We start from the raw sequence: 21,609 nt of genomic DNA, 5'->3' as shown, positions 1-21,609 counted from the left end.
TAATGGAATTCTCTCAACATAAGAGGGAAATCCTGGAGACTAAAAGAAAGTCTGGCATATGCAACATTGATAAATAAAACAAAGTACGGCTGTGGCAAAATCCATAGTGGTCAAGTAACATAAAGTGAGTAGAAAAAAAATATGGTGGTCATAATCCCATTCTTGAAGTATCAGAAGTTGTGTATATCAAGCAGTAGTTCAAAAGGAATGTCCTTCTCTCAAGAAAGATCTGCATTGTTCAAAGATGAAAAATAATCAGTATCTCTTGATGTCCTTTGTCACAGAATATATTTATTCATCTCATATGAACGTGTGTGAACATTGAGATGTCCGTGCACATACATTCATATCAACATAACGTATGCTAGTGAATTCTTTCCTGCTTCACAGCATACATTTAACTACTATGGAACATCATCAGAAGTTTAGTCCATCAGTTAACATAGTATAACCAGTAGATTAGGTTGAAGAGAGAAAATGTGATAGGAAATATCATTCTTGACCATCTGTCTATGGCATTTACATCAGTTAGATCTGGGATTTTAATTTTTAACTGTGATGATCTCCTCCTTAGATGGTTCTTTTTAGCATGAGGAACAGTTCTGTCCATCGTACGGCGTCCAAGTCCATCACGAGAAACACTTTGTTTTCTGTATTGAATTCCTGAGTTATCAAAAGAGGTTGATGAATTTCTAACATCCGTAACACTTGTTGTAATTTCATTACCGGTGACTTCATTATGGATTTCAAGTGTTGCAAGCAATATATTTCCATGAGCATCCACCTAAAGATCAAACATATATTGAGTTATTAATATAATCTAGAAGATATAAAGAGGTTCAAAACCCTCCGGGCTAAACTATAACAGTTAGAGAATAGTTTAAAAAGCGACAATTTCTAATTAGGAATTTTATCTTTATACTCATTTGCATAGAGTGTCTGCAAATGGGCTGTGTGATGAATGAGTCCTCTCCATTAAGTGCTTAGAGTCCTGACCTATGCATGACAAGGGCTGTTTGTAGGTGCACAGTAAGTAAGAGATAAAAATTACAGATTGCAAATCAACGTCCTTTCAATTGTTCACTTTTGTGAGAGGTGACCATGTGTTTAATGAAATACATGTATCATATGACATTAGGCTATTTTTAAGGAATTTTTAGACTGAGTAAGAGATAACATATTGCTGGCATATGCAATTACCTCCTGACTGATGTGAGTCCAACTAGTGGAACCTGGCACCACGATCCTCAGAATGGAAGTCTTGAAAAGAAGAGGATACGGGACAGGCAGCGGGGTGACCAGATAAGTCCAAAAACCTGATTCTTTGAAAAGTATCTTATTTGAGGTTTTCTCTTTACAGGTGGTGACGAGTATAGGAGTTAGGGTTACGTGTCACCACTTGTAAAGAGAAAATTTCAATCAATATACTTTTCAAAGAATCACATTTTAGACCTACCTGGTTGCAGTGCTGCTTATCCCTCATCCTCTTCTCTTCTAGTTTCATAACCTTCAACACTGTGCCTGGAGGGAGAAGCCTGGCAGGACCGGCATTTCAACAGATTCTACAGGCTGTATTGGGTGTTGCGCTCCTAGCTCAACACTTTCAGATGAGAATCTCTAACCTGTGAGCTAATTAACTTACCTAATGGTCCCACCGATGAAGCTCTGCTCTCCCTCCTTCTTCTAGAATGGAGGACTAGCACATGCTAATTTAGTGCACCCGCTCTTTCTCTGATTGATCCAGTACAGCAACACTCTCAGCCACCCACTTTGCAGGGAACTACAACATAACCCGATTCACTAGAATTTTCAAAGGGACCTCTGTCCCCTTGCTCTCCGAAACAGTTGGTTCCAAAGCGCTATCTATTATAATGAGATGGCATGTGATAGCAACCATATCCATACCCTTTAATAAAGGTCACAATTTTTCTAGTCTATTTTGCTGTAAACTATATTTATAGATTGTCACTGATCTTCTTTAATTCAGTATTGCATGCTAATAAAGAGAAAAAATTACCCATCTTGGTAAAATGCTTTTTCTTTGTAGACTGAGTTCATGGGAGCATAAACAAATTATACTACACACACTAAATTTTTACAGTCCACCAATGCTGCTGGCTGCATATAGAGAGCTATTTGTTTTCACTATTAAATATTTTCATTGGTTTGCTATATATAGAATTTATAGAAGAACTTGCTGGCAGCTCTTTTTCAAGTGCAAGTGCAAATGAACAGGTGGCTCAGTGGTTAGCACTGCTGCCACATGGCCCAGAGGTCCTGATTTGAATCTGGCCAAAGGCTACAGCCCATATTTCCTATGTTCAGCCTGTTTGCACCCACCTCAAGAAACACACACTGATAGGTTAATTAGCTTCTTATAAAATAGCTGCTAATTTATATTTCTGTGTCTGAAATGGGACATTTCAGTGATAAGATTCTGCACAGTACTGTGGAATATGTAGTGGCTATATAAAAAATAAGATATAAATATAATATTTATTACAATGAAACTGTATGTTAGTGAGGAAATTTGAAGCAGAAAATAGGTTATGTTCTCCAACGTTCATAACACATTATGTGAAGAGCCAAAATGTCGCTCTCTACAATCTTAGTTAACCACTAGTGTTGATCGAGCACCATAGTTCTCGGGTGCTCGGGCTGAGCACATCGGGCTGCTCGGGAAGTCAATGGGAGAACCCGAGCATTAAACCAGGCACCCCCTGCTCTGAAGAGAGGAGGGTACATGGTTCATAGGAAATGGTCAGAAATTGATGGAAACACCACCGAAATGGTTCTGGAACAGCATGGGGAGGATGTCTGGATGCATCTTGGACTCGCAGGTCGCTGCCAGGAACAATGTTGTCCGAGTAGAATGCTACTTTTACAGACTGACAATAATACGCACAAAACCGAAGATAAAATCGATTTTAGAGGAAAAATTGTTAGGAAACATTCTTTCCTGTATATTTACTTGTATATAAATTGCAAGTGCTGCCAAAAATTACAAGGAAGAGGCACTCCGATACAACCTGTATATCACATAAAGGAGGGCCTCATTCACATTGTGGCACAATTGTTCAGGGAGTGGGACTTCTACACTCAAAAGCCAATGCACTAAGTGAAAGGGCTGCCAAAAATTACAAGGAACCGACACTACAATACAACCTTTGTTACAAATAAAGGAGGGCATCATACACAGCCTTGAAAAATTATGATTAATTGCCTGCTGGTGACCCTCAAAAACATTATGAGCGAGGGCCTGCTGCCGCTATGGTGACTCTAGATAACCTGGGCCCGATCACACGTCCCCATGATGGCGACGATCTATTTAGTTGTCTGCCCTATCAACTTTCAATGTTATTTTCAGCAAGAACCACGGTGACCATGAATAACGGGGAATCGGGGTTTGATTCCATAGAGGGAGCCTGAGAAACAGCTAAGGCTACCACTTCCAAGAAAGGCAGCATGCGTTCAAATTACCTATTAGGTATAATTAGGTGATGCCCTGCAGGTGAGCTGACTTGTAAAATATTGTAGGTGAGGGCCTGTTGGTGAGCTGACCCTCTAATAGTTTGTAGGCGAGGGCCTGCAGGTAAACTGACCCCCTAAAATATTATATGCGAGGATCTGCAGGTGATCTGACGCTCTAAAAAATTTATGTGAGGGCCTGCTGCTGAGCTGACCCTCTAAACCATTATGGTTGAGGGCCTGCTTCTGAGCTGACCATTAAAGAAATTTACAGTGTTCAAAGCAGGCCGGGTCGCCTGAATACTTCAGCTAGGAATAATGGAATAGGACTCCAGCTAGCTCTATTTTGTTGGTTTTCGGAACTGGGGCCATGATTAAGAGAAACGGCCGGGGCATCCATATTGCGCCGCTAGAGGTGAAATTATTGGACCGGTGCAAGACGAACCAAAGTGAAAGCATTTGCCAAGAATGTTTTCATTAATCAAAAACGAAAGTCGGAGGTTCGAAGACGATGACCACCAGCGATCCGACTGCGTTATTCCCATGACCCACCAAGCAGCTTCCGGGAAACCAAAGTCTTTGGGTTCCGGGGGGGAGTATGGTTACAAAGCTGAAATTTAAAGGAATTGATGGAAGGGCACCACCAGGAGTGGAGCCTGCGGCTTAATTTGACTCAACACGGGAAACCTCACCCGGCCCAGACATGGAAAGGATTGACATATTGATCGTTCTTTCTCGATTCTGTGGGTGGTGGTGCATGGACGTTCTAAGTTGGTGGAGGGATTTGTCTGGTTAATTCTGATAACGAACGAGACTCCTACGTGATAACTAGTTAAGCGACCTCCGGCGGTGAGGATTGTGTTGACCAAACTCTTGGATAGTGAGACTGGACTTGTAGGTGAGGGCCTGCTGGTGAGCTGACCCTCTAAAAAATTATATGTGTGGGCCTGCTGGTGATCTGACCGTGTAAAACATTATATGCGAGGGCCTGCTGGTGAGCTGACCCTCTAAAAAATTATATGCAAGGGCCTTCAGGTGAGCTGACCCTGTAAAAGATTGTAGGTGAAGGCCTGCTGGTGAGCTGACCCTGTAAAACATTGTAGGTGGGGGCCTGCTGGTGTGCTGACCCTATAAAAAATTATATGCGAGGGCCTGCTGGTGTGATGACCCTGTAAAACATTATATGCGAGGGCCTGCTGGTGAGCTGACCCTCTAAAAAGTTATATACAAGGGCCTGCAGCTCAGTTGACCCTGTAAAACATTATATGCAAAGGGCGTATATATGCGAGGGTATTATCTGCAACGAATAAGCATGTGCTGATATGATGAAAGAGGAGAAGGAGGATGAGAAAAGGAAGATTCAACCATATACCCTTGTTTGTGGTGGAAGGGGTGCATGGGAATACATTGTATTCAGTACATTATAAACAACACATTTAAAGTGCCTTTATTGTCATCAGCTTTCCTCTGGTGGAGTCGAGAAGTCATAGTCAATCCAGTTAATTTTCAGTTGACAAGAGGATACTCTTATCTGTTAAAATGCCACCAGCAGCACTAAATACTAGTGATGAGCGGCAGTTCCCATATTCAAATTCCCGATATTTTGCTAGAATATTAGTTTCTTATTTGCGAATATTCGTAATCAAGATTATTTTCGTGATTGCGATTAATCTAAATTGCAAAAATCACTGAATGCGAAGTTGATCAAAAAAGATGGAAATATAGCAGTAAATATAGTGCTATATATTTGTTTTAAGAATATTCGTCATATTCTAAAACAAGAATATATAGCAATATTGCACCAGCGAACACATGCGGGCTGCCATCTTTAGACTCGCCTAAGGTAGATTCACTCATCAGGCGATGCACAGGTGAGCCCTTACCTGTGCCGGGAGCCGGTCTGAAATCAAATGCAGTCACCGGGAGCAGGCAGTTCCGAGAACAGGCAGTTCCGAGTTCCGATGAAGGCCCCCAGCGGCTGTTCCCGGAACTGCATGCTCCCGGTGACTGCATTTGATTTCAGACCGGCTCCCGACACAGGCACAGGGAAGGGCTTACCTATGCATCGCCGGACGGGTGAGTCTACCTTACTAAAGACGGCAGCTCGCATGTGTTCGCTGCCGAACACTGCGAACTGACCATCACTGATAGCGAATATTCGAGAAAATACAAACAGAGCAATTTAACTAAGCTAATTTAGTGCTGTAATATTTTTATTTTATTAGTGTCAATTTTTTCCAAATCTGAAGTTCAGAAGAAAAAAAAAAAATAAGACAAAAAAAAAAAGTTTATAGCACTATATTAGCTAAATTGCTCTATATTTGTATTTAGCGAATATTCACTATATTGCTATATATTCTTGTTTTAGAATATGACAAATATTCTAAAAAACTACTATATAGCAATATAGCGAATATTCGTAACATACACATATAGACTGCAATTTAGCTAATATAATGCTATAACCTTTTTTTTCAAAGTTGTAATTTTTCTTCAAATCTGAAGTTCATAAGAGAAAAAAAAATTATGACTATGAAAAAAAGGTTTATAGCACCTTATTACCTAAATTGCAGTCTATATGTGTATTTCACGAATATTCGCTATATTGCTGTATATTCTTGTTTTAGAATATGCCGAATATTCCCAAAAATTAAGTTATAGCAATATAGCGAATATATTAGTTATTTAGAATATTCGTCTTTTTTCTTTTTCAATGTGTACTGTTATTCCACTCTGGCATACTCCTCCCCGACAAGCGTGCCCTTCACTATGGGAACTCTTCTGGGTTAGAATATACCATCGGATCTGAGTTTTTAATATCTCAGGGAAAACTCAGATCCGATGGTATTTTCTAACCCACAGGCGTTCCCATGGTGACAGGGACGCTTGTCGGGGAGGAGTATGACGAAGTGGAATAACAGTACACATTGAAAAACAAACAAAAAACTAATATTCTAAATAACGAATATATTCGCTATATATTTGTTTTTTAGAATATTCGTCATTTTTTTTCCATATAAAAACATGATTCCTTCCTGCTTAAGTTGCTTGTGGGCCAATAACTCATTGACCCACAAGAAAGAAGCAGGGAGGAATCATGTTTTCAGATGTAAAAAAATGACGAATATTCGATATAGCGAATATATAGCACTGTATTCAAAATATTTTTCGAATTAGCGAAGTTGCGATATTCGCGATAAATATTCGCTATTCGAATATTCGAGCTCAACACTACTAAATACCCGCTCTGACAAAACTCTGGCAGAAGGGCAGGCCAGCACCTCCAAGGCGTAGAGCGCCAGTTCATGCCACACGTCTAGCTTGGACACCCAGTAGTTTTAAGGCACTGAGGGATCATTGAGGACGCTGACACGGTCTGCTATATATTCCTTCACCATCTTCCAAAACTTTTCCCTCCTTGTGACACTAGGCCGCGCATCAGGGTGAGGGTGCTGGCAGGGTGTCATAAAACAGAGGTCAGACATCCATACCCACTCCTTGCTTGTTAATAGCGGAAGCTCACTGAAAAGGCGACGCCCATGTTGCAGCTGGTATTCCACTACTGCCCTCTACTGCTCACAAAGCCTGGCCAACATGTGGAACGTCGAGTTCCAGTGTGTGCTCACGTCGCACAACAGCCAGTGAGCTGGCAATTTCAAGCACTGCTGCAGCGTTAACAGACCAGCTGAAGCTGTCGATGACTTGCAGACACGCGGCGCACCTTCACCAGTAGCTAAGGCAAATTGGGGTAGGTTTTGAGAATTCACTAAACCACTAAGTTTAAGATGTAGGCATGGGATGTGTGTGAACTTGCCGAGCTCCAAAGCCGCCACCAAGTTACGGCCATTATCACACAAAAACATGCCTGTTCTAGGTTGAGTACCGAGAGCCACAGCTCAGTCTGGTCTCTTATCCCCTGACACAGCTCTGAGGCGGTGTGCTGTTTGTCCCCTAAGCATATCAGCTTCAGCACGGCCTGTTGCTGCTTCCCCACTGCAGTGCTACACTGCTTCTAGTTACCAACTGATGACTGACTGGTGCTGCACGCAGATAATTCAGAGGTGGAAGTGGAGGAGGAAGCAAGGGAGGAGAAGGCGGGGCTAGAGCCACTAACGTAGGTGCAGGCGGAAACCCTGATCGACGTAGGGGCCCGCAATCCTGGGTGTTGGTAGCACCTGTGCCATCCCAGGGTACAACTCGCTCCCGGCCTCAACAACATTAACCCAGTGTGCCATCAGGAAAATGTAGCGTCCCTGGCCGAATGCACTTGTCCATGTGTCTGTGGTTAAGTGGACCTTCCCAGTAACGGCATTGGTCAGGGCACGTGTGATGTTGTGGGACACATGGAAGTGGATGTGGTCACTGATAGAGCTTGCGAAGGTCCACGTGCAGGGTGGGAGGCATCCAGGCCTGCACCTTCAACAGGGGATTGGCCAGCATGTAACACAGGGGAAAAGAAGGCACTGTAGTCCCAGGCTTTCGGCCCATCTATGGCGGATCATGCTGGTGGCGATGAGGTTGCTAGTGTTCACGCCCCTGCTCATTTTTGTATGGCACAAGTTGAAAATTACAATTCTTTAGTTATCTGCACTTTCCTAAAAAAAAAGTGCCAGACTGCGGAACACCTACCCCTTGGCAGGGGAGATTTCCACAAGGGGGTGCTCCGGGGAACAGTTGCGGGCCTGTTTGGTGTGGCCTGCCTTCTCCCTTTTGCCACCCCATTGCCTCTTCCAGCCTTTTGCAGTGCAGCAAATCCCTCCCCCGCTGTACTGCTGTCTTCGCTTGGCTTTCCACCTTCCTAGGTTTGGTCAGTGACTTCATCATCCACCACCTCCTCTTCCACTTCCTCACTCTGCTCATCCTCCTGACTTGTTGACCTAACCCTACCTCAGTGATTGACAACTGTGTCTCATCCTCTTTCTCAACCTCTTGTGACAGTAATTGCCGTTAAGTTATTGGCAACTGTGGCTCATCATCATTCACCTCATTAAACAGTAATTGCCATTCCCCACTGTCATCTTCTTGTGATTGTGGATGCTCAAGAGGTTGGGAATCAGGGCACAAGACCTCATGTCCCTCTTCAAGTGTGCTTGAAGAGAAGACCAAATCAATGAATGGCACTGAAAAGAGCTCCTTGGAATATCTGAGTGTGGGATCATTTGTTTGCCCAGACTCTCCATGGTGGGAGGAAGGAGCATCAGGGTGAGGATTGGGTTGAGCAGACTCTTGGCTACTGAGACTGGACTTGGTGGAAGACAGGGTGGTGCTTAACTGACTGGAAGCATTATCTGCTGCAATCCAACCCACCACCTGGTCGCACTGGTCTGACTTCAAGAGTGGTGCCCTGCGCCGCCCTGCAAACTGGGACATAAAGCTAGCTATCATGGATGATTGTTTTTCTTGTGCTCTGGCAGCAGGCACAGTTTCAACACACCCAGGGCCAAAGCCTCTGCGTGCACCATCAGCATCACGGCCACTGTCCTGTCCCTTACTGCTTGCCTTCTTCATATTAAATGTTATATATGATTTTGAAAGTCTGTCACACGTACAGTATCGTAGGATTGGAAGTGTATGGGCAAATAAATTTAAAAAGGTATCTGGGATGTGGAAACATCACACAGGAGATAACCCGCAGATAATGTCAATGCTGTCACCAGCGGAAAATGAAAAATTACAGGGAATGTCACAGGTATTTGGGATGAGGAAACATTATACAGGAGAGGTACCACCGGTAATGTCACTGTACGCAGCATCTATGCAAAAAAGTACACTGTATGTCACAGATAAATTTTAGAAGCGCACACGTTACACTGCAGATGTGGCGCTGGTAATGTCACTGTCCGCAGCAGACACCGTCTACGGAAAAAGTACACTGTATGTCACAGATAAATTATAGAAGCGCACACGTTACACTTCAGATGTGGCGCTGGTAATGTCAATGTCCGTAGCAGACACCGTCTACGGAAAAAGTACACCGTATGTCACAGATACATTTTTGAAGTGCACACGTTACACTGCAGATGTGGCACAGCTAATGTCACTGTCTGCAGCGGACACCGTCTATTGAAAAAGTACACTGTATGTCACAGATATTTTTTGGATGCGCACACTTTACACTGGAGATGTGGCGCAGCTAATGTCACTGTCCGTAGCGGACACCGTCTATGGAAAAAGTACACTGGATGTTAGATATTTTTGGGATACGCACACTTTACACAGAAGATGTGGTGCAGCTAATGTCACTGTCCCCAGCGGACACTGTCTACGGAAAAAGGACACTATATTTCACAGATATTTTTTGGATGCACGCACTTTAGGCAGGAGATGTGGCACAGCTAATGTCACTGTCCACAGTGGACACCGTCTATTGAAAAAGTACACTGTATGTCACAGATATTTTCTGGATGCGCACACTTTACACTGGAGATATGGCACAGCTAATGCCACTGTCCACAGTAGACACCGTCTATGGAAAAAGTACACTAAATGCCAGATATTTTCTGGATGCGCACACTTTACACTGGAGATGTGGCGCAGCTAATGTCACTGTCTGCGGCGGACACCGTCTACGGAAAAAGTACACTGAATGTCACAGATATTTTTATGATGCGCACACTTTACACTGGAGATGTGGCGCAGCTAATGTCACTGTCCACAGCGGACACCGTCTCCGGAAAAAGTACAGTGGATGTCCCAGATTTTTTTTGTTTGGATGCACACACTTTACACTAGAGATGTGACACAGCCAATGTCGCTGTCTTCAGCGGCCTAACAATTGTACGCTATTTAGCGCAGGATGCGATAAAAATAGATATTGCAGACACACACAATAGTCCTTAGAAGGACCTTTGGGTCTGTAAAGTTTTAGCTATTTAGCACAGGTTGCGCTAAAAGTATAGATTGCTGCTGCCACACACAATAGTCCTTAAAAGTTTTGGTGGTATTAATATTCTTAAATCTCTCCCTACACTGTCTATCCCTTCCTCAGCACAGCTCTCCCTGACAAAGAATGAGCCGACCATGCGTCATCGGGTGCTATATAGCACCCGATGATGCGTTTCGGCAAGCCAACCACTGTAATGCCATCAGCTAACATGGCTACGGCATTACAGTGAGGACAGTACTTACCTGCACGTTTATACATGCAGGGCGGAGACTAGAGCATTGCGCCATGTGCCAAGCATGCTCGGTCATCCATATTAACCACTTAACCCCTTAAGGACACAGCCCTATTTCACCTTAAGGACCAGGCCATTTTTTGCAAATCTGACCAGAGTCACTTTAAGTGCTGATAACTTTAAAACGCTTTGACTTATCCAGGCCATTCTGAGATTGTTTTTTCGTCACATATTGTACTTCATGACACTGGTAAAATGAAGTCAAAAAAATTATTTATTTTGCACCAAAAAATACCAAATTTAACAAAAATTTGGAAAAATTAGCAAATTTCAAAGTTCCAGTTTTTCTACTTCTGTAATACATAGTAATACCCCCAAAAATTTGGATGACTTTACATTCCCCATATGTCTACTTCATGTTTGAATTATTTTGGGAATGATATTTTATTTTTTGGGGATGTTATAAGGCTTAGAAGTTTAGAAGCAAATCTTGAAATTTTTCAGAAATTTACAAAAACTCAATTTTTAGGGACCAGTTCAGGTCTCAAGTCACTTTGCGAGGCTTACATAATAGAAACCACCCAAAAATGACCCCATCTAAGAAACTACACCCCTCAAGGTATTCAAAACTGATTTTGAATACGTTGTTAACCCTTTAGGTGTTGCACAAGAGTTATTGGCAAATGGGGAGGAAATTTGAGAATTTTATTTTTTTGTCTAATTTTTCATTTTAACCCATTTTTTCCACTAACAAAGCAAGGGTTAACAGCCAAACAAGACGGTATCTTTATTGCCCTGACTCTGCCGTTTACAGAAACACCCAATATGTGGCCGTAAACTACTGTACGGCCACACAGCGGGGCGTAGAGTGAAAGGTGCGCCGTTTGGTTTTTGGAAGGCTGATTTTTATGGACTGGTTTATTTACACCATGTCCCATTTGAAGCCCCCTGATGCACCCCTAGAGTAGAAACTCCATAAAAGTGACCCCATCTAAGAAACTACACCCCTCAAGGTATTCAAAACTGATTTTACATACGTCGTTAACCCTTTAGGTGTTGCACAAGAGTTATTGGCAAATGGCGATGAAATTTGAGAATTTCATTTTTTTGCCTAATTTTCCATTTTAACCCATTTTTTCCACTAACAAAGCAAGGGTTAACAGCCAAACAAGACTGTATCTTTATTGCCCTGACTCTGCTGTTTACAGAAACACCCCATATGTGGCCGTAAACTACTGTACGGCCACACAGCGGGGCGTAGAGGGAAAGGTGCGCCGTTTGTTTTTTGGAGGGCTGATTTTTATGGACCGGTTTTTTGACACCAAGTCCCATTTGAAGCCCCCCTGATGCACTCCCAGATTATAAACTCCATAAAAGTGACCCCATCTAAGAAACTACACCCATCAAGGTATTCAAAACGGATTTTACAAACTTTGTTAACCCTTTAGGTGTTGCACAAGATTTAATGGAAAATAGAGATACAATTTCAAAATTTCACTTTTTTGGCAGATTTTCCATTTTAATTTTTTTTTTCCAGTTACAAAGCAAGGGTTAACAGCCAAACAAAACTCATTATTTATGGCCCTGATTCTGTAGTTTACAGAAACACCCCATATGTGGTCGTAAACCGCTGTACGGGCACACGGCAGGGCGCAGAAGGAAAGGAATGCCATACGGTTTTTGGAAGGCAGGTTTTGCTGGACTGTTTTTTTTTACACCATGTCCCATTTGAAGCCCCCCTGATGCACCCCTAGAGTAGAAACTCCAAAAAAGTGACCCCATTTTAGAAACTACGGGATAGGGTGGCAGTATTGTTGGTACTAGTTTAGGGTACATATGATTTTTGGTTGCTCTATATTACACTTTTTGTGCGGCAAGGTAACAAGAAATAGCTTTTTTGGCAGCGTTTTTTATTTTTTTATTTACAACATTCATCTGACAGGTTAGATCATGTGGTAATTTTATAGAGCAGGTTGTCACGGACGCGGCGATACCTAATATGTATACAATTTTTTTTATTTATGTACGTTTTACACAATGATTTCATTTTTAAAACAAAAAAAATGTTTTAGTGTCTCCATAGTCTAAGAGCCATTGTTTTTTCAGTTTTTGGGTGATTATCTTAAGTAGGGTCTCATTTTTTGCGGGATGAGATGACGGTTTGATTGGCACTATTTTGGGGTGCATATGACTTTTTGATCGCTTGCTATTACACTTTTTGTGACGTAAGATGACAAAAAATGGCTTTTTTTACACCGTTTTTATTTTTATTTTTTTACGGTGGTCACCTGAGGGGTTAGGTCATGTGATATTTTTATAGAGCCGGTCGATACGGACGTGGCGATACCTAATATGTATACTTTTTTTTTATTTATGTAAGTTTTACACAATGATTTCATTTTTGAAACAAAAAAAATGATGTTTTAGTGTTTCCATAGTCTAAGAGCCATAGTTTTTTCAGTTTTTGGGCGATTATCTTAAGTAGGGTCTCATTTTTTGCGGGATGAGATGACGGTTTGATTGTTACAATTTTGGCGTACATGCGACTTTTTTGATCACTTTTATTACCTTTTTTTGGGAAGTAAGGTGGACAAAATTTCAATTTCATCATAGTTTTTTATTTTTTATTTTTATGGCGTTCACCGTTCGGGTAAAGTAACATGACCGTTTTATAGATCAGGTCGTTACGGACGCGGCGATACCAAACATGTGTAGGGAATTTTATTTTTTTAATTTTTAATCAGTGATAAATGTGTTTTTTGATTTTTACCTTTTTTTCACTTTTTTTTTGACCCAGACCCACTTGGTTCTTGAAGATCCAGTGGGTCTGATGTCTGTATAATACAGTACAGTACAATATATATTGCACTGTACTATATTTTACTTACACTGAACAGATCTATGCTTTCAGCACAGATCTGTTCAGCACCATGGACAGCAGGACGCCTGAGAGGCGTCCTGTTGCCATGGGAACCTTCCCCGTCTGCTCAGTTATGGTCAGAACTGCGCAGACGGGGAAGGGTAAGGACGGGGCTCTGGGGGGGCTGTCTGGGGGCTCTCTCCCTCTCCATTGAGGGGCTGCAAAGGCACTGCAGCCCCCCGATCGGAGAGGGAGGGAGCTCCCTCTTACTGTTAACTTTTTCCATACAGCGGTCCGTACGGACCGCTGTATGGAAAGGGTTAAACGGCTGACATCGCATCACCGATGTCAGCCGTTTATACCAGGGTGCCAGCAATGTGCTGGCACCCTGGTATACCCACTGTACACCAACGATTACGCAATAGGAGGCGGGCGGGGGATCGCGATCCCGCCTGCCGCACCGCCCCCACCGCCCGCAACACCCCCCCTGCACCTCCCACCGGGCTAAAATCATTCAGAGGTGCAGGGGGGGTAATAAATATATATTTTCGCCACACTAAAGTTTCTGATCGCCGCGGTCAGGGACCGCAGCGATCAGAAACTGCAGAAAGCGCAACAAACCGCAGGTCTGAATTGACCTGCGGTTTGTTGCGATCGCGGACATGGGGGGGTCACGGGACCCCCCCGCGCATTTAGCCGAGGTGCCTGCTCAATGATTTGAGCAGGCACCTTGTTCCGATCACAGCCGGCCGCACGGCAGTGATCGGAACAACACATGACGTTCCGGTACGTCATGTGTCCTTAAGGACTCGGGAAACATGCCGTACCGATACGTCATGTGTCCTTAAGGGGTTAAAGACCAAGCAATTGATCCACCTTCCTGATCAGGTGCATTTCCTTTTTTTTTGCTTGTGTCTTTAAAAGCATCTATTTTACTGTTTATGTAAAAAAAAAAGTGTAAAGTAGTTTTTCACATTTTTAAATTATTGATCTATTAGATTTTTTTTTTTAATTATGCCCTCTTTCCATAATGGTCTTTTTTATACATGTGATGTTTGAATTATGGTTACCGGGGGCATGGCAACAAGCTGCATTGCTTATTTTTATTAGTTATTTATTTTGGCTTTATTTTTATTTTTATTTTACATTTCAAATACAGCCCCCAGAGAGGTTGTACAGCACTGTGCAACCTCACTACAGAGCTAATCTGGGTCTGCTGAGACCCATCAACTTCAGCAGACTTCTTGCACATGGTGATCATATGAACGTTAAGGCCAGAGCAGGAAGCGGCATTTCCACTTACTGTTCTCTACACACAGCGCGTGACAGTGTTCTCCCTCTCCCACAACTGCACAATGTTTAAAACAACTATGCCAATATGTGTTGACTTCCCAAACATAAATAGTCAATGAGTGGTCCACAGGGAGTTAAATATAGACTTCAGACTAGGAGGATGGTTTTATATTTAGACATGAGGCTTTGTTCTGTCTTAGCCACTAGACTACTGTTGTCTAACCAGTGCTTTATAGATACCTAGAGCTCATTGAGACTCATTTAGATGTTTCCTGAAAGACAGCAACAAGACCTGTATCTACAGCAAGGATGAGGTAGATGTAGCTTTTTTAGTTCTTCCTCCAACATAAAAAGGTTGGGAGTGGGATTGCACCAGTCAGTAATGTAAGAAAAATCAATTAATTCTTTTTTTTTATTTTTTTTTATACTGACCTACAATGTATGTCCTCTATAAATAAATCATGTGATAGTAAATGGTCACTTTTTGTCATTACGGTTACTGAATTTAGAAGGCAACATTATAAAAAGTGAATATTTATTAGACTTTGTCAATGTTTGGCTTGCATTGTTGAAAATAGGAAGTATCTTAAATTAAAAAAGTTGTCCTATTACAACAACTTATCATCTTCATACAGGGACACAGGCCCCAGTTCTAGTGATAGGTATGTGCCCCAGTGGTCAGACCCCCGTTGATCAGACATTTATCCTGGCTGTATGCAATAAGTCAATGTGATAGGACAACCCCTTTGAATTTCAACATTTAGACACCAGGTTTGGTCATTTATGTAGTATAGGCTCTGATGAACAAATTTTGGGGTTAATTTATATAACTGCTTGCAGACTAAGGAATGTCCTAAAATAATCAGCCAGTTTGCATATAATTGTACATGGACATTTAGGAATCTTTTAGATTGTTGAGTTTGCAGCTGCATAGAAAATGTTCACCTGCAGGAGAGGGAAGCTAGCTGTCAGAGACAGCCAGGCTGCTCATAGGGAAGGCAGAGATGGTTTATAGCCATTTCTGCCTTACTGATATCTGCATACAAGGCTCTCAGTGAGGACCCTGTACACAGTTTAGTAAGCAGCAATTAGGCTTACTGCCCCAATCTTGGTGATTATGTAATTGGCAAGTTGCAGGAGATGCTGGGTCTTTGCAGACCCAGATGATGCATTCTATCTCAGGAAAGCTGCAATAAAAATAATAATATTTACCCCATTCAAGGATCTTTTATGAACTGGTTTATAGAAAGATGTACGCTATATGTTTGTGTACCTATGTTTATTGCATTTAGAGATATTTGAAGAAAACCTTGATGATCAGACAGGCACAAATAATTATTATTCACCATTTATTTCTGTTCACTGAGCATGCCATTCAGATCCTGTGTTTAACTGCTGAGCTTACAATGCTGACAAAACTGTCAGACCTGAATACGCCAGGCGTAAAGTACAAACTATTTCTTCTTCTTATCAGACCAGAACTGATTAAATAAATGTTTCAATAATATTATTATTATTAAATGATGGAAGCAGGCACGAATGGTGAACTGCATGAGAGCATGGACTGTATTGAGTAAATTGAAACTTCACTGAAGTGTTGATTTTGTTTACGGTTGCAGAATGTATGTGTTCAGATTTAATACGGGGCATGTTTATTTGAAAAATGCATTAAAAGAGATTTCATATGAATATGTTTTGAAATTGATAAGATAATAATATTATTAGCTTGTATCTCACTCCATTTCATGAAGACGGCAGAAGAATCTGTGATTCAGCACAGGTACATCGATGACAGCATTATAAATAGAGGGTTCCTGAATACATTTGTACAGTAGGACTCTCTAAAACAGGGTCTGCAACCTTCAGCACTCCAGCTGTTGTGAAACTAAAATTCCCAGCATACTCCATTCATTTTTATGACAGTTCTGAGAACAGTAGAGGAAGTATGCATGCTGGGAGTTGTAGTTTCACAACAGCTGGAGTGCTGGAGGTTGTCTACCTCTGCTCTAAAAGATATGCTATTACTTGCAGACTGGACCACCTTTAGAGCTTTGTTTACCCAAGTATTATTGCTTTAGTTATTGAAGTGACTCCCTCTACTCATTCACTGTAACTGGGAATATAATCACGTAGGGCTCTTTCTCATCTGCGTTCAGCTTTTTGTTCTTTTGATCCAGTAGAAGAACAGAAAAATGAAAAATAACCGATCCTTTTTTAGCATTAGTTATCAGTTTGCATCAGCCTGTGTCACTTTTGTTCCATTTGAGATCAGTTATTTTTGAGGGGAGAAAAAGTCCTGCATGAAGTACCTTTTCCCTTGTCAAAAAAAACTGATCATAACTAGAGATGAGCGAATCGAAGCTGACAAAGTGTAATCCGATCCGAATTTCCTCACGTTTCATGGTAACGAATCGCATTTTTTCCTAAAATGGCTGCTGCACATGTTAGGACATGGAGCAAGGGACTCTGGGAACGATGGATCACCCACAATGCCATGCATGCAGCCAATCAGCAGCCAGCCCTGTGATGTCACAGCCCTATAAATAGATTTAGCCATCTTGGATTCAGACTTTTCCTGTGTACTTAGTGCAGGGAGAGACGTCAGCAGGCACTAGAGACAGTGCTAGGAAAGACTTTAAAACTTATATTTTGCTCAATCGAAGTTCAGAGAAAAAGCATTAGAAGTGTAGGGAAAGGATAGGGAGGAAATATTCCACAGTATTGAAGCATAACAGAGTTCAGTAGGGGTGTTTACAGTCTGGGGCTTATTAGCCGTTGTGTGGTGAAGTGAGAAAATTACAACCCTTTTTGGCGTGTATTAGTGGCAAAATAAATATATTATTTGCTGTTCACTGCCGCAGTTATAAGTTTTAAAACCTTTTTTTGGCGTGCATTAGTGGGGAAAAAGAAAAAGGGCTTATTAGCCATTGTGTGGCGAAGTGAGAAAATTGAAGCCCCTTTTGGGGTGTATTAATTTCTTTTTTATTTACTTATTTGATCTAACAGTATGTCAGACAGAGAAGTGACAGGCCCTTCACAGGAAAGGGGCACAAGCCTAAATGTTTCTGGCGTAGGCAAAGGTCGCTACAGAGTAAGGGGGCGTGGCAGCAGAGGTCAATTCGAGAGGCCTGATCTCCTAGTGTCAGCTAGCGGTTGTGTCTTGATCAGAAACCCAGCGGTTCTGGAATGGTTGACTCGATCTTCGACTTCGTCGCAAGTGACATCAGACACCCCCAGCCAAGAGTCGCTGGGATCGTCAGACACAACCCTTAGTTGGCATGGCCCGGGAAAAGGCCCTGTGTCCTCACCTGTCCTCAACCTGCCTCTGTTCCCTCATCCAGAGAAGTACTATATGCTGTGGGCTCAGCTCCACTATACAGCGAGGATGCTGCTGCCAGCTCAACACTATGTCACCTTGCTACTCTGTAGCCTTCTCATGCTGCTGCTGCCACCTCCACACTCTGTCATTGCGCCACTGTGTGGTCTCTTGATGCTGCAGCCACCTCCACACTTTGTCATTTTGCCACTCTGTGGCCTCCTTGTGCTTCTGCTACCCCAACACTATGTCACTGGGCCACTCTGCAGCCTTCTGATGCTGCTGCTGCCACCTCCACACTCAGTCATTGTGCCACTCTGTGGTCTCCTGATGCTACCTCAACACTATGTCACCTTGCCACTTTGTGGTCTCCTGATAATGCGGCTACCTCCACACTATGTCACCTTGCCACTCTGTGGCCTCCTTATGCTGCTGCTGCTACCTCCACACTCTGTCATTGTACCACTCTGCAGCCTTCTGATGCTGATGCTGCTGACACCTCCACACTCAGTCATTGTGCCACTCTGTGGTCTCCTGATGCTGCTGCTGCTACCTCAACACTCAGTCACCTTGCCACTGTGTGGTCTCCTGATGATGCTGCTACCTCCACACTATGTCACCTTGCCACTCTGTGGCCTCCTTATGCTGCTGCTACCTCCACACTCTGTCATTGTGCCACTCTGTGGTCTCCAGGTCTCCTGATGCTGCTGCTACATCAACACTATATCACCTTGCCACTCTGCAGTCTGCTGATGATGCTGCTACCTCAACAATATGTCACCTTGCTACTCTGTGGCCTCCTAATGCTGCTGCTGCCACCTCCACACTCTCTCATTGTGCAACGTTATGGACTCCTGATAGTGCTGCTACCTCCACACTATGTCACTGGGCCACTCTGTGGTCTCCTGATGCTGCTGCCACCTCCACACTATGTCACCTTGCCACTCTGTGGTCTTCTGATGCTGATGCTATCTTAACATTTTGTCATTGTTCCACTCTGTGGCCTCCTCGTCCTGCTGCTACCTCAACACTATGTCACTGGGCCACTCTGTAGCCTACTCATGCTACTGCTGCCCCTTCCACACTCATGTCATTGGGGCACTCTGTGGTCTCCTGATGCTGCTGTTACCTCAACACTATGTCATCTTGCCACTCTGCGGTCTCCTGATGCTGCTGATACCTCCACACTATTTCACCTTGCCACTCTGTGGCCTCCTTATGCTGCCACCTCCACACTCTGTTATTGTGCCACTCTGTGGTCTCCTGATGCTGCTGCTACCTCTACACTATGCCACCTTGCCACTTTGTGGTCTCCTGATGCTGCTGCTACCTCAACACTATGTGACCTTGCCATACTGCAGTCTCCTCATGCTCCAGCTGCCACCTCCACACTCTCCCATTCTGCCACTCTTTGGTCTCCTCATGCTGCTGCTACCTCCACACTATGTCACCTTGCCACTCTGTGGTCTCCTGATGCTGCTGCTATCTCCACACTATGTCACCTTGCCATTCTGTGGTCTCCTGATGCTGCTGCCCCCTCAACACTATGTTGCCTTGCCACTCTGTGGTTTCCTAAAGCTGCTGCCACCTCTTCACTATGTTACCTTGCCACTTTGTGGTCTCCTCGTCCTGCTGCTACCTCAACACTCTGCCACCTTGCCACTCTGTGGCCTTCTCATGCTGCTGCTGCCACTTACACACTCTGTCATTGTGCCACTCTGTGGACTTCTCATGCTGCTGCTGCTACCACCACCACAATATGTCACATTGACACTCTGTGGTCTCCTGATGCTGCTGGCTGCTGCCACCTTAACACTATGTCACTTTGCCACCCTTTTGTTTCCTGATGCTGCTGCCACCTCCGCACTATGTCACCTTGCCACTCTGTGGTCTCCTGATGCTGCTGCCATCTCCACACTATGTCACCTTGCCACTCTCTGGTCTCCTGATGTTTCTGCCTTCTCCACACTATGTCACCTTGCCACTCCATAGCCTTCATATGCTGCTGCCACCTCCCCACTCTGTCATTGTGCCACTCTGTGGTCTCCTCATGCTGCTTCCACCTCCACTCTATGTCACCTTGCCACTCTGTGGTCTCCTGATGCGGCTGCCACCTCCACACTATGTCACCTTGCCACTCTGAGGTGTCTTGATGCTGCTGCCACCTCCACACTATGTCACCTTGCCACTCTGTGGTCTCCTGATGCTACCTCAAGACAATGTCACCCTTCCACTCTGCGGCCATCTCATGCTGCTGCTGCCAAATCCACACTCTGTCATTGTGCCACTCTGTGTCCTCCTCATGCTGCTGCCACCTCCACTCTATGTCATTGTGCCGCTATGTGGTCTGCTGATGCTGCTGCTACCTCCACACTATGTCACCTTGCCACTCTGTGGTCTCCTGATGCTGATGCCACCTCCACACAATGTCATAGGGCCACTCTGTGGACTTCTCATGCTGTTTTCACCCTCCCGACTTCATGACTAGGCCACTATTTTGCCTTTTTAGCCTGGTTGACATCATCATTTATTTGACCCTTCTTCTGATCTGTCAGAAGGAAGAATAAATGAGACACACAACGGATCCTGTCTGCATAGCAGCTGTAAAGCCTGTATGGTCCCATCAGAATTGCCTTATGATATGGTAGCCAAAAGCAGTAGTGGGTACAAAACACAGAAGACATGCAAATATTCCATTCATGTGTGTCATCCCAGTTTTGTAACCACTCCTGTTTTTTTGAGGGCATTAGCAATACTGATGGATTGCTGACCTAGTGAAGGCGGATGCTCAACAGACAGGATCCTTTTTTGGGGGGATTTTGTTTTGACGGATCAGAGGAAGTGCAAAATAATCAGTGACGCCAACACAAACTTACTGCTGACACTCTCTCTGTCAGGGGGCTCTACTTGTATAACCGTTTACTAGAACAGTTTCTGTAGACATCTATGTGGATTTAGCTGACGATGGTGTAAAAGAAGTGCACTCTTTCAAGCTATAGTAGGATTTTGGGACTCTGAACGGTTCTTTATATCTGATGCTAACATCGGCCTGTAAGGCTGAGTTCACACTTGAGGTTTTTGGTCAGTTTTGGCCCCGTCACTGCCTAAAGAAGTGAAGTGTGCAGTGATTCTAAGAGCGACACCTGTCATCTGCGTGTCATACTGACTCACAGTATTGTTTCACTACCACAGCAGACTCACTATGCATGTTGCTGCAAGGAACAGTGTTCTACACCACTATACAGGCTCTCTGCAGCCAGGAAATAGCTGTTTTTTAATGCGAATCACCACAAATTAATTCAGATCGAATCAAATAATTTCGTAAAATTCGGCAAACCAACTGAATTGAATTTTTGAGACTTTGGCTCATCTCTAATTATAACTGATTCTGAAAAAAAAAAAAAAGGATCAGTTATTTTTAGTGGAAATGATACTCAAAATAACAGATTTGTTTTCCTTCTATTATTCTGTACTTCTGACTGATCAGAAGAACACAAAGCTAAACAGTGATGTGAATTCGGCCATATATGGTGACTTCCTTTTCGTCTTTAGAG

At 43.3% G+C, this 21,609-nt stretch overlaps 1 protein-coding gene across 2 annotated transcripts in view; it reads right to left on the bottom strand.

The window, feature by feature from the left end:
- Window positions 1-433: 433 nt before the first annotated feature.
- The window catches only part of GABRB3 (gamma-aminobutyric acid type A receptor subunit beta3), a 309,205-nt gene continuing 288,029 nt past the window's right edge, over window positions 434-21,609 (bottom strand). Inside the window, exons 9-10 of one of the 2 annotated variants that reach the window (XM_044286240.1) lie at window positions 15,032-15,037; window positions 434-784 (exon numbers count right to left, since the gene is read on the bottom strand). In XM_044286240.1, coding sequence (XP_044142175.1) covers window positions 434-784; window positions 15,032-15,037 — 357 coding nt within the window. The remainder of the gene's footprint in view (window positions 785-15,031; window positions 15,038-21,609) is intronic. The other variant, XM_044286241.1, reaches the window with a different exon arrangement.

This window comes from Bufo gargarizans, chromosome 3, assembly GCF_014858855.1.
Source record: "Bufo gargarizans isolate SCDJY-AF-19 chromosome 3, ASM1485885v1, whole genome shotgun sequence".
NCBI classification, from domain to species: Eukaryota; Metazoa; Chordata; class Amphibia; order Anura; family Bufonidae; genus Bufo; species Bufo gargarizans.
The sequence above is the reverse complement of the archived record's forward strand: the minus strand, read 5'-3'. Positions and strand labels throughout refer to the sequence as shown.